The 15354-nt window shown below is 38.1% G+C and overlaps 1 protein-coding gene across 2 annotated transcripts in view; it reads right to left on the bottom strand.

Moving 5' to 3' along the window:
- Positions 1-15354, bottom strand: part of FGD6 (FYVE, RhoGEF and PH domain containing 6) — a 123973-nt gene that overhangs the window by 50122 nt on the left and 58497 nt on the right. For both annotated transcript variants that reach the window (XM_036250974.1, XM_036250975.1), the window contains 2 exons: positions 9801-9868; positions 9685-9715 (listed from right to left, as the gene is read on the bottom strand). In XM_036250974.1, coding sequence (XP_036106867.1) covers positions 9685-9715; positions 9801-9868 — 99 coding nt within the window. The remainder of the gene's footprint in view (positions 1-9684; positions 9716-9800; positions 9869-15354) is intronic.

The raw sequence follows: 15354 nt of genomic DNA, 5'->3' as shown, positions 1-15354 counted from the left end.
ACACTGGGCTGACCAGTGACGGCTGCCTCTGTTGGAGGCCCCTGTCACATTACCAGGCGAAACGTGCCTTTTCCCACTATGACAGTGGATGGTGCAGGCAGCTCTGGATGAACTAATGGCCCATAATATATTTTTTAAAATTTATGAGTAGCATGTAAGAATAAAACAGAAAATTAACAATTAAAAGAGCAAAAGAAGAACATTTAATAAAAACTATAGGGATTTAGGGAATTTATATCCAGCTATTAGAAATTATCCCTAAGACTCAGAAAGTTAGATATTCTAAGCAAGTACTACCAGGGCTATCAATGGTCTTCAAGGTGCCTTTTTGAAAATGGAAAAGGGTACGGCACCCCTCACTCCAGGCCAATCCAACTCACACCAAAGTCCTTACTCGAAAATCATGGCCTTCATAACTACACACAGCAGCCCTGGCCCCAATCTCATTTCCTCATCTCTTGGGTCACCATACCCTGAAAGTAACATGTTACGGTCTCGGTGCGAGATGCTCACACAGGAACGACACGTAGAATTTTTAACTTATCAGCTCTTCATGAACCTCGGCCATTTCTAGAATAGTACCACTGAAAGGAGGAAACATCTTTTTTTAAATAAAAATAAAACGGGTGATTACAACATGTGTGGTTATTTTTCTAAATGCTAACATCCAAGATAATTTAGGAAAGTGTGATGAGACTTAGGATCCAGAAGTGAAGCTATTTTGGGGCAGAAGAATCTAAATTCGCCAACACCTCCTTGACTAAATCAGTGAGGATGCAAGACCACAGGGCTGGCACTTCAAAAATTAGATCCAGAATATACTTTATCACACTGAATAGACTGGGTAATTAAAATTAAAGGGGTGCTGGGAGCTAAGAGTGTGAAACTGTTAGACAGACAACATAGTTTACTGATGTCAACTATGTAACTTCAGTCTATGCTAACACAAAACCCACCAAACCACCTACTCTAGTTTCTGGGCACAATAACCAAATGCTTGCTCAATTTGGAATTTTTAGAAACAGAAATAGGCTTCTGAATTATAAAGCATATCATAATATTTTTTTAATAATCCCCAGAAAACCTACAAATAAGAACTAGAACAGTTCTTTTAAAACTTAAAAAAAACAAAAAAACCCTCAGTTCCTTTGAAATATGAACACACTAGCTTTACCAGCTCTGGTCACTTGGGTAAGACCTAAGCAAAAATCAGTGCAAATAAAATCAAGTATGAACATCTAAGGCAATGAAGCACAAAACAGATGGCCTTGTTCCTTGGGTCAGGCTTTACATCTCCAGTGTCAAAGAGAAGTAGTGACTTAATTACCAGCTGTCCTGACTGTGCTTCCTGACCTTAGGGCATTGCTTAACCACTGCTATAACACAATGAATTACAAAGACCAAATGGACATGTGGACAGACAGAGAGCTCTGCAGGGCTCCCTGCCTTCATGAAGAGCATTAAAAATCACTTCATATTAAGCAAAAGCAAAGCAGCTGCTGGGGTCAAACAGCTTTGATAAATATGCAGAAATGAGTGTAAAAATACGAAATAAAAACAGAGGAGGAAAGTCCCCATATTAACAATTCCACTTTGTTTTAAAATAAAAATATTTGCCCAATGAAAGCATTTCTACCTCTCTATATGTTCAGGCCTAGTGATATTGTGCATAATTATCAACACAAAACTATAAAACATGTCTGAAAACGATCCTTCATTTCAAGTCTCCAACCCCCTTAATAACATGAACAAGTCATCATCTTAATATATCCTAAAAGACCAATATCTACCTTCATTCTCATCTTTAAAAGATGAAAAACTAGAATTTCTCTGGTTTCCTGGGCCAACTGAAAGAATTCTGAAAACAAGCTACTAGGCTGAGAGATATACTTATACCCTATCCAGCATGGTAGAGATTTCAGGAAACAATTTTTAATCAATTCTGAATAATCCATTAAATACAAGGGCTGAGAGAGACCAGAGTTAAAGTCTGGCTTTGCCCATTTAGTAATGGATTACTTTTGGCAGATAGCTTACTTTCTTCATTTAAAAAAATAAAGAATAATATCAATTTTATAAGGTTATGAGGATTAAAATAATTTATATAACATAGCATGTTGAAAAGCACATAGAGAGTACTTCAATAGAAGGCCATTTATTTAATGAAAGGAGGTTTGGTTAATTTAAATGAACACATGAACATCATTTATGATCTGCTAGTTCCTGGAAGCTGGGAAAGAAAGCTCTGAAACAGAGGCCTATAAAGTGAAGGAAATACAAACAAGGTGGGGAAACAAAAATCTCCGCAGCAAGACAAAGGTGCTCTTAACAATGAACTTCATTCAGTGGAGAACAGTCCTCACACAAAGGAGGCTGCTCAAAAGTGAAGGGTTCAACCCATGTCAGTAGACACTTAAGGATGACTTTTTACAACTAAAGAGTAAGTAATAATTAAATGGTTCACAAGACTCAAAAAATAGGGTATATTCAATAGAACAGGATGATTTTACGATGGGAAAAACTACAGGCTTCTATGAGGGAGCCTTCTATTATTCTTTTTATAATGCATTTTAAAAAAAGATATATTCTGTTTACTTATAATACACATCTGGATGTCTAAGAAGCTTTGCTCTAACTCTTTGGACTTATTGAGAGACTCTCAGATTTTCAAAGTAATATATACCTCCAACTTAAGAAATTAGTGTCACAGATGCTTCATTACTAGTACCACTTAACTATTACTTAACCAATCCATCGTTGTCCAAAAGACCTCAAAGTCTCTCTGATCATTCCCTTTAAAAAGATTTTTTTTAAGCCCTGGCCAGTTTGGCTCAGCCGTTGGAGCGTCAGCCTGCAGACCAGAGAGACCCGGGTTCTGTTTCTGCTAAGGGCACGTACCTTGGTTGCAGTTTGTCTCCGGCCCTGGCTGGGGTTGTGTGGGTGGCAATCAGTCATGTGTCTCTCTCTCATCCTCCCTCTCCCTCCCACTCTATCTGCAGATAGATGCAAAAGTATCCTCAGGTGAGGATAAAAAAAAAAAGATTTTTTAAATCAGGCAATTTTGACATTTATGAAACAGATTTACAGAAATGCTTATTAAATCAGTCTCCCACAAGAAAGCAAATAAGATAACAAAAACATTGTACATTTGGACTTAATTATATTAGATGTCTAAGGTGTTTTGTCTCTAAAATGTTCATTTATATACAATATAACAGCAACCTCTAGATTGGATATCTGCCACAAAAGGGGAAAATGAATATCATTAGTTTTACCAAACCAAGTATTATTCATCCGTTTTCTATCATTCTTTCAACATGTTAATTTACTGGGATAACAATAAACAAAACAAATAAAACTCCCTGCCTCCATACAGCTTACTTTCTAATGGAGAAAGAAACCTAGTAGAGCCCTGGCCAGGGCTCAGTCAGTTAGAGCATAGTCCCGATATGCCAAGGTTGTGGGTTTAATCCTCAGTCAGGGCACATATAAGAATCAACCAATAAATGCATAAAATAAGTGGAACAACAAATCTATTTCTCTCTCTCCCCTTCCTCTCTCTTTCTAAAAATATTTTAAAAAAAGAAACCTAGTAGATTATATTTCGTGAACATGGTCTATTTTCATTAATTTGATTAAAAGCTTATTTGACAACATCAAAAATAAATTGTATGGATTTAAATATATATAAATAAGCTCTGAATAACAGAGTACAGTCGTCCCTCGCCACTTTGTGCTTCGACTTTCACAGCTTCACTCTACCACGGTTTTATTTTTGGGTTTTTTTTGTTTTGTTTTTTTGGTACATGCCCCTAGCGGGAACCAAACCCGGGACGCTCTGGTCCACAGGCCGATGCTCCAACTGCTGAGCCAAACCAGCCAGGGCTACCTCGATTTTTCCAAATATATTCATTAAAATGTTGATCGAGCCCTGGAGAGTTTGGTTCAGCGGTTAGAGCATCGGCCTGCAGTCCAGAGAAACCCAGGTTCGGTTCCCACTAAGGGCACGTACCTCAGTTGCAGTTTGTCCCCAGCCCTGGTTGGTCGTGCGGGTGGCAGCCACTCGATGTGTCCCTTTCATGTCAATATTTCTCTTTCTCCCTCTCTTCCTCTCTCTCCCTCCTACTCTATCTGAACAAAAAATGGAAAAATGTCCTCGAGTGAGGATAAAAAAATAAAGAAAAATGTTGATCGAACCCTGGCCGGTTTTGCTCAGCGGTTAGAGCGTCAGCCCGCGGACCAGAGAGTCCCAGATTTGGTTCCCGCTAAGGGCACGTACCTCGGTTGCAGTTTGTCCCTGGCCCCGGTTGGGGTTGTGTTGGTGGCAACTAGTCGATGTGTCTCTCTCACATTGATGTTTCTCTCTCTTCCTCCCTCTCTCCCTTCTGCTCTATCTGAAGATAAATGCAAAAATGTCCTTGGGTAAGGATAAAAAAACATAGTAGATCGAGACAGTGAAAATGATACAGCGTGCACTCGGTTGTCTGAGTCAATTATACACCCCTGTATTACAATTAAAATTGAAATTACTGTATGTATGGACTGTAGGCCTATGTATTCGAGCACCCCAGGAATCCTTCAACGCCAGGTGCAACTGCTAGAGTCTGGAACAGATTAACCATAATAAATGAGGGACGACTGTACTTTATAATTAAGGTCTCTACTTAGCCTGCAGCCAAAAGTAATTGCTTTCCATTTATTTTACAGGATCTCATTTAATCATCACACCAACCATATTTAATTTTATTCCCATTTTCAAGAAGAAGAAAAAAAGGGGGGGGGCTTCACTAATTTGTCTTAAGAGCACATATGGCAGAGGCAGAATCCTTAACCACTAACCAATTAGTCACATTCATTCATTCAACAAATATTTACAAAAAGCCTTCACGTGAAGAACAATGGTAGTATGAAAAATATATGATATCACCCTGGCCGGTTTGGCTCAGCGGTCAGAGCGTCGGCCTGCGGTCCTGAGAGACCCGGGTTCGGTTCCCGCTAAGGGCGCGCACCTCGGTTGCAGTTTGTCCCCGGCCCTGGTCGGTCGTGTGGGTGGCAGCCACTCGATGTGTTCCTTTCATATCGATGTTTCTCTCTCTCTCTCTGTTCCTCTCTCTCCCTCCCACTCTACCTGAACAAAAAAAAAAAAGAAGAAAAAAAATATATGATATCTATTCTCACTTTGTATACATTTTAGTAGAGGAAACCAAAAATAAACAAGTAAATGAACAAATATACAAATAATATATTAACTGCCAAAAAGAAGACAAACAAGGGGAGTTAAAGAGAAAAGGATGGTCAAAGAAGAGCTCTCTGAGGAGGTCACATTAAACCCAGACTGGAAGGATAGAGAAAGAACTAGCTACAATAAAAATGAAGGAAGAACAAACATTCTCGGAACAGCCTTAGCAAAAGCTCTGAGCAGGAACAACCTTAAGCACTAAACTAGAAACTGAAAGGAGGCCAGAACATGGTCAAGGAGTAAGAGAATGCCACCCCCTACAACGTTTAATCTTATTACCAGAGGTCAAATCACACAGCACCTTATAGGCTGGGTCATAATTAACTGTCCAAACCAGACCATGTTTGACAGTGCAAAGGAGTTCTATTAATAATATTATGCCAAGACAATAACCAGGACTGTCAAAAGCAGACAAGGACATATGGCTGTCCTATTCACAGGCCTTGGTAAGTAGCTTGGGCTAATGCAATGGGAATCACTTAAAGGATTTTAAGCAGGGGAGTGAAATGCTCTAATATATATTTTAAGAAAATCACTTAAAATTTTATATGGAAAAAAATCATATAAGTAACATATTGGAAGGGAGGCAAGAATGGAAAAAGGAAGCCCAATTAGAAGGCTGGGATGGTTGTTGAGTTAAGAGATAAGTTAGTGACAGTAAAGAGAAAGTAGAATCAGCAGGTCTGTGCCTAGCCAGTGTGGCTCGGTTGGTTGGAGTGTCATTCTAGGCACTGGCAGGTTTCAGGTTTGATTCCTAGTCAGGGCATGTAATCTCTCTCTCCCTCCCTCCCTAAGAATCAATTAAAAAAAAAAAAAGGAACAAGTTCTAGTTTTCTGGCTTTTGCAGCTATATGAATGGCACTACCATTATGAAAAAGAAAACCTGAGTTTTAGGAATCTCCTTTCTCTTTGGACTCATCAGGGTATTGACTTAGAGATGATACACACATTTGATGTTTAAAAAACAAAAAAAATCCAGATCAAGGTCCAGGAGCTCATGGTAAAACATTGTAAAGTCTTGCCACTGCCTCTGCAAGGTGCCATATTTTTTCACAAACGTAAGTAAATGAATCAAAGCCCTCAACTGAGTACACTGGCTCTTAAAATCTTAAGTATAGTTTAAATGGTGTGCCCTCTACCCAAGCCTATTACCTCCCAATGTAATGATTTAAATGATGAGATCCATTAGTTTGGATTTAAAATTTTTTTTCTATGAGCTAGTTCACCTAATTATTTAGCAAATTTTAAACAAAGAATCATTAGTAAGTTACAATGATATATTAAACTTTTTAAGATATGGCTGCCATATTGGACAATGCAGATAACTAAACATTTCTGTCATTACAGAAAGATCCATTAATGCTATTCTAATATGAAAAGCTACTGATAGGAAATTATGTATAACTAAAACAGCTTCTCCCAAGCCACATGGATAGCTGGTTGATTTTCAAAAAATACCCACTGGATTGTCTAAAGCATGTCATTTACATATTTTAAATCAGTCATATTCTATCATAAAACAGAAAATAATTCATTTAGAAGAAATCAGATAACAGTACTCAGGTTAAAGGGTCCCTATGCAACCATTGTGGGGTACTTTTGGTAGAGGAGTAAATATAAGCTTTAATAGCTTGGTAGGGATATTGGAATGAAACAAGATACTCTTAGCTTCACCCACATTATCCTGGTAACAAGCCCCTCCTATAATGGCTCACACCTGGCTAATGTCCTGTTAGTAAGATATCCATTCGCATTGGGTTCTGCTGAGTTTTCATTTGCACACATCAGACAGAATGTTAACATGAGGAAGGCAGATGATCTATCCTCACCCTGACATTAAAGGCTTAGGAGGTTTTGAAAATGTTCAAGTTAAGGTGGGTTATGGATGACTCACTCTGTTCAACATCAGCAAGAAAAAGCCCAAAGATTTATCAGATAAGATTTGAAATTATATGGAAAATTGGTCTGATTATCCATTTTTACAGGGCTTATGATTTGTTCCAAAAATATAGAGGTAGGAACAGAACATATATTTTCAAATAACCAAATAAATAAACTGGTAAAGCTTTTAATTGCTTCATTGCCTAATAGAATCAGAACTTCCTTCATTAAAATGAAATTTTAGTACAGAAAAAAAAGACACTAGAAAATGTAAAAAGTCAACTGCATGGCAATAGAACGAATGCTTCCCATCCACTGATGCTCTTAAAGGGGAAGATGACGAAGAGGGCAATAATAGAAAGGCAAGTTGAGAATTTACCGTATGCCTTGTGCAATGCTAGGCTCTTTCACATATCTTATTCCATCTGATTCCTCACAACCTGAGAGATGGGTAATTTTATCCCCATTTTACAAATGAGGAAAGCTAGACCCAAAAGGTTAAACTAGTTTCTAAAATCCACATAACTGGTAAGAAACAGAATCTACTAAGCCAACGCTTCTCAAAGTATGGTCTACAAATTGTTATTGGTCTGTAAAGGTATCAGTCAGAAAGTGAGAATAAGGAATCAAAAATGTTTATATCAATTTGACATGGGCATGACATTTTTAATGTATTTTACAAAAGTTTTGGTCCACCACGGATTGAAAATTTTATTTTATTTAATTAATTAATTAATTTATTTATTTTTAAATCCTCACCCAAGGATATTTTTCCATTTATCTTCAGATAGAGTGGGAGGAAGAGAGAGAGAGAAACATCGATGTGAGAGAGATACATCAATTAGTTGACTCCCCGCATGACCCCAATCAGGGCCAGGGACCAAACCGCAACCAAGGTACATACCCTTGACCGGAAATGAACCCACAACTCTTTGGTCCACGGACCGACACTCTAACTGCTGGATTGGAAATTTTAAAATCCAGTCCCTCACCACAACAGTGTGAGAAGCACTACACTAGACTCTCAGCACCATGACGGCAGGGACTCTGTGCTGTTCACAGCGAAATCCTCACCACCTGTTCCATGCCAGAGGCGCTGAAATAGTGCACTGAAGCTCAAACTCAAGACTTTCTGACTCCATAGCACTTTTTGCCTCTACCAATAAACTTGTAAATACTTAAAATTTCCTTGGAGAGGTCCTATTTAAACATGTCTATCAGAAAATATTCATACAATTTGTTCATTCTACAAACATGTTCTGAGTTTTCCAGAAAATAGCAGCTTAGCTTTTTCTTTTCCCCTATAATTGTCTATACAATATAGAAGGTCAGGTCACAGCAGCAAATGTACATGGAGTTGACTTTGAAAAGCCATTTATTTATCAAGCTTGTTGTTGTTTATTTGAAATGACAATATGCTTGAAACTCTACAAATGTGTCTGGGTGACCAAATATTGTTATAATTTTTTTTTAATGAATTACAAAAGAAACTTATCAATAGAGTTAAGAGTTCTGTGAGAAACTAGTCACAGGGAAATAATTTCACAAAAAACAAATGAGTATTGTTAAGAAGTATTTTAGAAAACGTTTCCAAAGCAAGAGACTTTTTTACACGGAATTAGGCCTCCATGCTTCTGTTGTACCAAGTATAGAGCATAAGGGAATCATTTGGTGAATGTGAATCACCCTTAAGTGAAATCTACTTTTCATGTTCATGTGTACCTATTAAAAGGAACACTGAAAATAATACTTTTTGTAGAGACATAAATTCATATATAGTTTGTGAGCCTACAATTTCTCAGTAATTAAGTTTAAGATAATGTTAATAATTATACCATCTAAGTGAAATTTCACTTCAACTTCTTTTTTTCATTGTTTCCTCTACCTTATCCCCTTCTTCTGTTAAGTTTTTATATCTTGCCAAAACACAACTGGAATAAAGTAATACTAAAAGCACTTTAGCTGCCAAGGTGAATGAAACTTGTAAGAACTTGCAGGTACAAAGGAGTGCATTAGAAAAATGAATATGCAGCCAGACACATATAATTGTTTCCCAACAGGTTTGTTCAAGTTGACAATTATAAAAACTGAAAATAGAACTGTAAAAAGTTAGTAGTAAAAATGTCTATTTTAAGTCCCTTTCTATGAGTTTATTCAGATAGAAGAAAAGAACTGAACACTGACCACGACATTCTTTGCACATTGGTAATATAAAATTCTACTGATAGCAGATTTCTGCAAATATCCAGGAAGTAATATTATCACTTTAAAAACGATCATGAAGATAGAAAGTATGCAGACTTTGGAGATACAGATATAAAGGCCCTCTTTTTTTTCAGAAATCATCTGGATATATCACACATATGAGATACACACATTTTAGAATACTTCTACAGTCACATATTTATGTGAATTTAAAAAATATAACCATGTATTACAAAGCACATACATGTATGTGCATATTAATTTAAGTATATTTAAATTATGCTGAAAATTTTGGTGACTAGGAAAAGATATAAAAGAGGACAGTCTTAGACGTCAAGAAAATATTAGCAGATACTTACAATATGCAAAAGTTTTAACACATCCACAAACCTGTAAAAAACAGCAATGAAAGAAATGTTTTAAATGAGTCAATGGAGAAACAAATAGTGTTCTGAATTACAAACTAGATACCTACACTTTCTCTGAGTTCATGATCTCCTTGGCAATATAATGGACTTTACTTTTTATTCCAGTATCTTCATCCTGTGGATAAGAGTGCATTAAGAAAGCATGAATTCATAAATGGATAATGAAGCGCAGCTCTGAGCTAGTCAGATGTAAATTCAGCTCTGATACTTACAGGTTTTGTATTAGAACACATTTCAGACACTATAATATCTCAAATGACAAACGCAGACTTAGACAAGGTTATTAAACCATGATACGGGGGAAGTTGAGAGAAATCGGTAATCCTCTTCCACCATAGCCCCCGAGCCTTGGTGCAGCACAGTCCTCGGAGGTTCAAAATAGAAAGTCACCTTCTGCAGGGGAAATGACCCCCACAGATATCACATGAACATTCTTCTTGGGGTGCACACTAGCAATGCGAGATTAGTGAATATCCAACAGGAATGTATTAAGAGCACTTTACCCTAAGTAAAGCCACAAAGTCAAACAGTTTAAGTGCAGTCTGAGAAGAGCTCTTTTTCAGTCTCTACCAAGCACATGCCAACATTTCAGCCACAGGCTCTCTTCAACCGACTTAAAATCCCTTTTAGAAATATGCTCTTTCAAGTCAGTTTTATTCTAAAGGAAACGATGCACCTGAAACCAGTGTCACCCCAATCAATTTCTTTTTTTTTTTTTTTTTATCCTCACCCGAGGACATTTTTCCATTTTTTGTTCAGGTAGAGTGGGAGGGAGAGAGAGGAATATATATAGAGAGAGAAACATCGACGTGAAAGGAACACATCGAGTGGCTGCCTCCCGCACGACCGACCAGGGCCGGGGACAAACTGCAACCGAGGTACATGCCCTTAGCGGGAACCGAACCCGGGTCTCTCTGGACCGCAGGCAGACGCTCTAACCGCTGAGCCAAACTGGCCAGGGCCCAATCAATTTCAACAACAAGAAAACAAATTAAAAAATAAAGAGCTGAAATGAAATTCTTTAAATATGCACTGCTTTGTGTGTAAATTAAATACACTAGCAGAAAGAAAAAATGTTCATTTTGTGAGGGGGAAGGAGGTCTAACTATTTAGGGATTTAGAGACTTGTTTTCATGTAAAAACTAATAGAGCTGGCTTTGACTCTTGATTATTTGAGAAAAGGAGGAATTTCTCCACATTTCTATTCTAGTGAAAGGCCTACATGGTGCAGTTCCACGGTGAAGGGCAAAAGAAAGTCAACAAGAAATATGCAATTGTAACATTTTTGATATTACACGTAAGGTGAAAATTTGACTCTGGTCATTAAAAGGAAAATGTGCTGCCCTGGCTGGTTTGGCTCAGAAGTTAGAGCGTTGGCCCGAGGATAAAAGGGTAGCAGGTTCAATTCCTGGTCAAGGGCGCATAACTGGGTTGCAGGTTCAATCCCTGGCCCCTGTCAGGGTCCTGTGAGAGGCAACCAATCAATATGTCTCCCCCCCACTTCCATTCTATCTAAAAATCAATAGGAAAATATCCTTGGGTGACAATTAACAAAAATAAATAAATAAATAAATAAAAAGGAAAACACTGATCCTTCTGTTGAAGAAACATTAGATCCGCCCTGGCTGGTCTGGCTCAGTGGTTGGAGTGCTGGCCTGCAGTCGAGAGACCCAGGTTCGGTTCGCACTAAGGGTACCTACCTTGATTGCAGTTTGTCCCCGGCCCTGGTTGGGTTGTGTGGGTGGCAGCCACTCATTGTGTCCCTTTCACGTCAATGTTTCTCTCTCTCTCTCTCTTCCTCTTTCCCCCTCCTACTCTATCTGAACAAAAAATGGAAAATGTCCTCCAGTGAGGATTACATAAATAAATAAATAAATAAATAAATAAATAAATAAATAAATAAAAATAATGGTGAGAAATATCTGTAACAAAAATAAAATGAAAAATTTTAAAAATAAATAAATAATGGTAGTGAAGTGGTATTCTTTTTCTACATAGAAATTATGAATCAAGCTAGCACGTCTGTTTACCTGAGTATCACTGTGATGAGTCAAAGGACTATCTTAGTTCCTTATCTGGAAAAAAAAGTTGTTTTTACAAGCTTCCTGAATTTCAGTTTCAGAACCAAGATATAAAAATAGATGCAGTTTAACAATGAATGAAGCTCTTCTGAAAATTACATTTTAGTGATTTTTAAAAATAATTTTCATTTATTGATTTTAGAGAGAGAGGAAGAAAGAGGGAGAGAGAAACATCGATGTGAGAAACACTCTTGTAAGCACCCTGAGCAGGAATCAAACACACAACCTGGGTATGCGCCCTGACTAGGGAGCCAACCAGTGCCCTGACTAGGAATCGAACCAGAGACCTTTCGGTGCATGGACGATGCCCAATCACCAGAGCCACATCAGCAGGGGAAATCATTGGCCTTTTAAACTACACATACCTAACATTCCTCAGGAAGCAGTCATAAGCACAGCTTACTCTCGCAGACTACGTTATCAGACACTCACTAATAACCATGACTGCCTATACATACACATGTACACTCTCTCACACACACTCACACACATAGATAATTGTTATTTTGAAAAACATTGTAGCAAATCAATGCTTTTCTAACTATTATAATGGGTTGCTTTATATTTTTGTTGCTTCTTTTTATTTTTTAATTGATTTTTTAGAGAGAAAGAGAGAGATAGAAACATCAATGTGAGAGAGAAACATCAATGAGCTGCCTCCTGCATGCCCCCTACTGGGGACTGAGCCTGCAACTGAGGCATGTGCCCTGAATGGGAATGGAACCTGAACCTCTCTAAGTCCACTGGACAACACTCAGTCCACTGAGCTACACTGGCCAGGTAGGTTGCTCTATATTATCTGTAGTTAGAAAGTTTAATATTTTATAAAATATATCATTTTTAAATTAAAAAGTCAAAAGAAATGCATTAAAAATGAATAAGACAAACCTAAACCATTGAAAGAACTGAGGCCTTGACTCTGCATTCTCCATTTTTAAAGGATAATAAGGTCCCTTAAAGGTCAAGAGGTGGTTGTAGCAGTATCTATACAGAAACCAGGTACACAATAGATGCTAAAGCATTTGTTTAATATAGCCACCTAAAATGTATACTAGCACCCTGGCCAGTTTGGCTCAGCTGTTAGAGTGTCAGCCTGTGGACCAGAGAGTCCCAGGTTCGGTTCCCGCTAAGGCACGTACCTCAGTTGCAGTTTGTCCCCAGCCCTGGTTGGGGTTGTTTGGGTGCAACCACTCGATGTGTCTCTCTCACAGTGATGTTTCTCTCCCCCCACCCTCCTGCTCTATCTGAGATAAATGCAAAAATGGCCTCAAGTGAGGATAAAAAATTAATAAATAAAATAAAACTAACTAACTAAATAAATAAAATGTATACCAGCTCTATACAAAAGTTTCAAGCAGGTATCCTTTATTTTTGGCATCTACCCTATATTTCCTTTCCTCTTTTTATCACTTGCCTTTTGTTACATCTGTACTCTGAACATTTTTTTTTTCCTTTTCAGAATCCTGCTCTGGCAGGGTCTGGGTTAAAAAGAATTCCCAGGCAGATATCATGCTTCCGTTATAGCAGGAGACAAAAATACTCTAACTTAGAAAAACAACTATGAGGGACCTGACATTCCTTATCGGTAAAATGAGTGTTAAACTTCCAACTTTAAAATCCTAACATTTAAATATTAAGTATCTCAGATCTCAGGTGTGGTCAGTGAGCTCAAGGGTGCCGCCAATGCAGAGGCAGCACTGGGGTTGGTAACCAGGAAGTATGTGCCTCTTTTCTAGAAACTGAGACTGTGAACATTGGGGGGAAATGGTGGGTACTAACTAGCATGAAACAGACATGCAGATCAATGAGAAGAAACTGAGAGAAGTACACCCTTATTTTTTATTTTTATTTTTTATCTTCACCCGAGGAGATTTTTCCATTTTTTGTACAGATAGAGTGGGAGGGAGAGAGAGGAAGAGAGAGAGAGAAACATCGACGTGAAGGGACACATCGAGTGGCTGCCACCGCACGACCAACCAGGGCCGGGGACAAACTGCAACCGAAGTACATGCCCTTAGCGGGAACCGAACCCGGGTCTCTCTGGACCGCAGGCCGATGCTCTAACCGCTGAGCCAAACCGGCCAGGGCAGTACACCCTTATATTTATGGTCAATGAATTTTTGACAAAGTTGTCAAGGCAATTCAATGAAAGAAAGAATAGTTTTTCAGCAAATAGTTGAAAATTGCTGGAACAGCCCTGGCCGGTTTGGCTCAGCGGTTAGAGCGTCGGCCTGCGGTCCTGAGAGACCCGGGTTCGGTTCCCGCTAGGGGCACGTACCTCGGTTGCAGTTTGTCCCCGGCCCTGGTCGGTCGTGAGGGTGGCAGCCACTCGATGTGTTCCTTTCACATCGATGTTTCTCTCTCTCTCTGTTCCTCTCTCTCCCTCCCACTCTACCTGAACAAAAAATGGAAAAATGTCCTCGGGTGAGGATAAAAAAAAAAAAAAAAAGAAGATAAAAAAAAAAAAAAGAAAATTGCTGGAACAAGTAGATATCTACCAGCAAAAAAAATGAATTAGTATTCTACTTGACACCATTTATAAAAATTAACTAAAATCTATCATAGACTTAAATGTTAAGACCTAAAACAATAAAACTTCTAGAAGGAAACATCAAAGAAAATCTTTCTACCCTAGGTTTAAACTAACAGTTTTTTTTTTTTTAATCCTCACCTGAGGATATTTTTCTATTTATCTTCAGATAGAGTGGGAGGGAGGGAGGGAAAAGGAGAGAGAGAGAGAGAGAGACATCTATGTGAGAGGGACACATTGACTGGATGACACTTGCACAGCTGAGGTACATGCCCTTGACCAGAATCTAACCCACAACTCTTTGGTCCACAAGCCGACGCTCTAACTGTTAAGCCAAACCAGCCAGGGCAGGCTAACAGTTCTTAAGTATAATGCCAAAATCATGATCCATGAAAGAAAAAAATTGATAAAATTAACTTCATAAGTTTAAAACTGTTATGTTTCAAAAAATACCATAAAGAAAATAAAAGATAAGTCACAGGTGAGGAGAAAAGATTTGCAAATCATGATTCTATAGCCAGAATACATTTAAAAAGTTATAATAAAACTCGGTTAAAAATGGGTAAAAGATATGAATAGACATTTCACTAAAGAAGATGTAACAATAGCCAATAAGTGTATAAAAAGATGTTCAACATAATTAGTCATCAGAAAAATACAAATTAAAGCCATATTGAGATAGCACTCACACCCACAGAATGGCTATAATCAAAAATCAGAAAGAAAAAAAATCACTACTGGTGAAGATGTGGAGAAACTAAAACCTTTTATATGTTGCTGGTAGGAATGGTAGCCCTTACTCACCACTAAAGGCAGAATTTATATTTCTTATCCTCCTTGTTATTCTTAGATCATTTCTAAGAGGAAGGAGCCAGGACCGTCTTTCCTCCATCATTTTAAAATCTGAACTGAGTAACTGACTGATAGCAAGGTTGGTAGGAGAGAACAGCTCCACTGCCAGCTGATTCACTGCTCTACAGCTAAGTCTGA

Source organism: Molossus molossus, unplaced genomic scaffold (genome assembly GCF_014108415.1).
Source record: "Molossus molossus isolate mMolMol1 unplaced genomic scaffold, mMolMol1.p scaffold_m16_p_10, whole genome shotgun sequence".
NCBI lineage: Eukaryota > Metazoa > Chordata > Mammalia > Chiroptera > Molossidae > Molossus > Molossus molossus.
The sequence above is the reverse complement of the archived record's forward strand: the minus strand, read 5'-3'. Positions and strand labels throughout refer to the sequence as shown.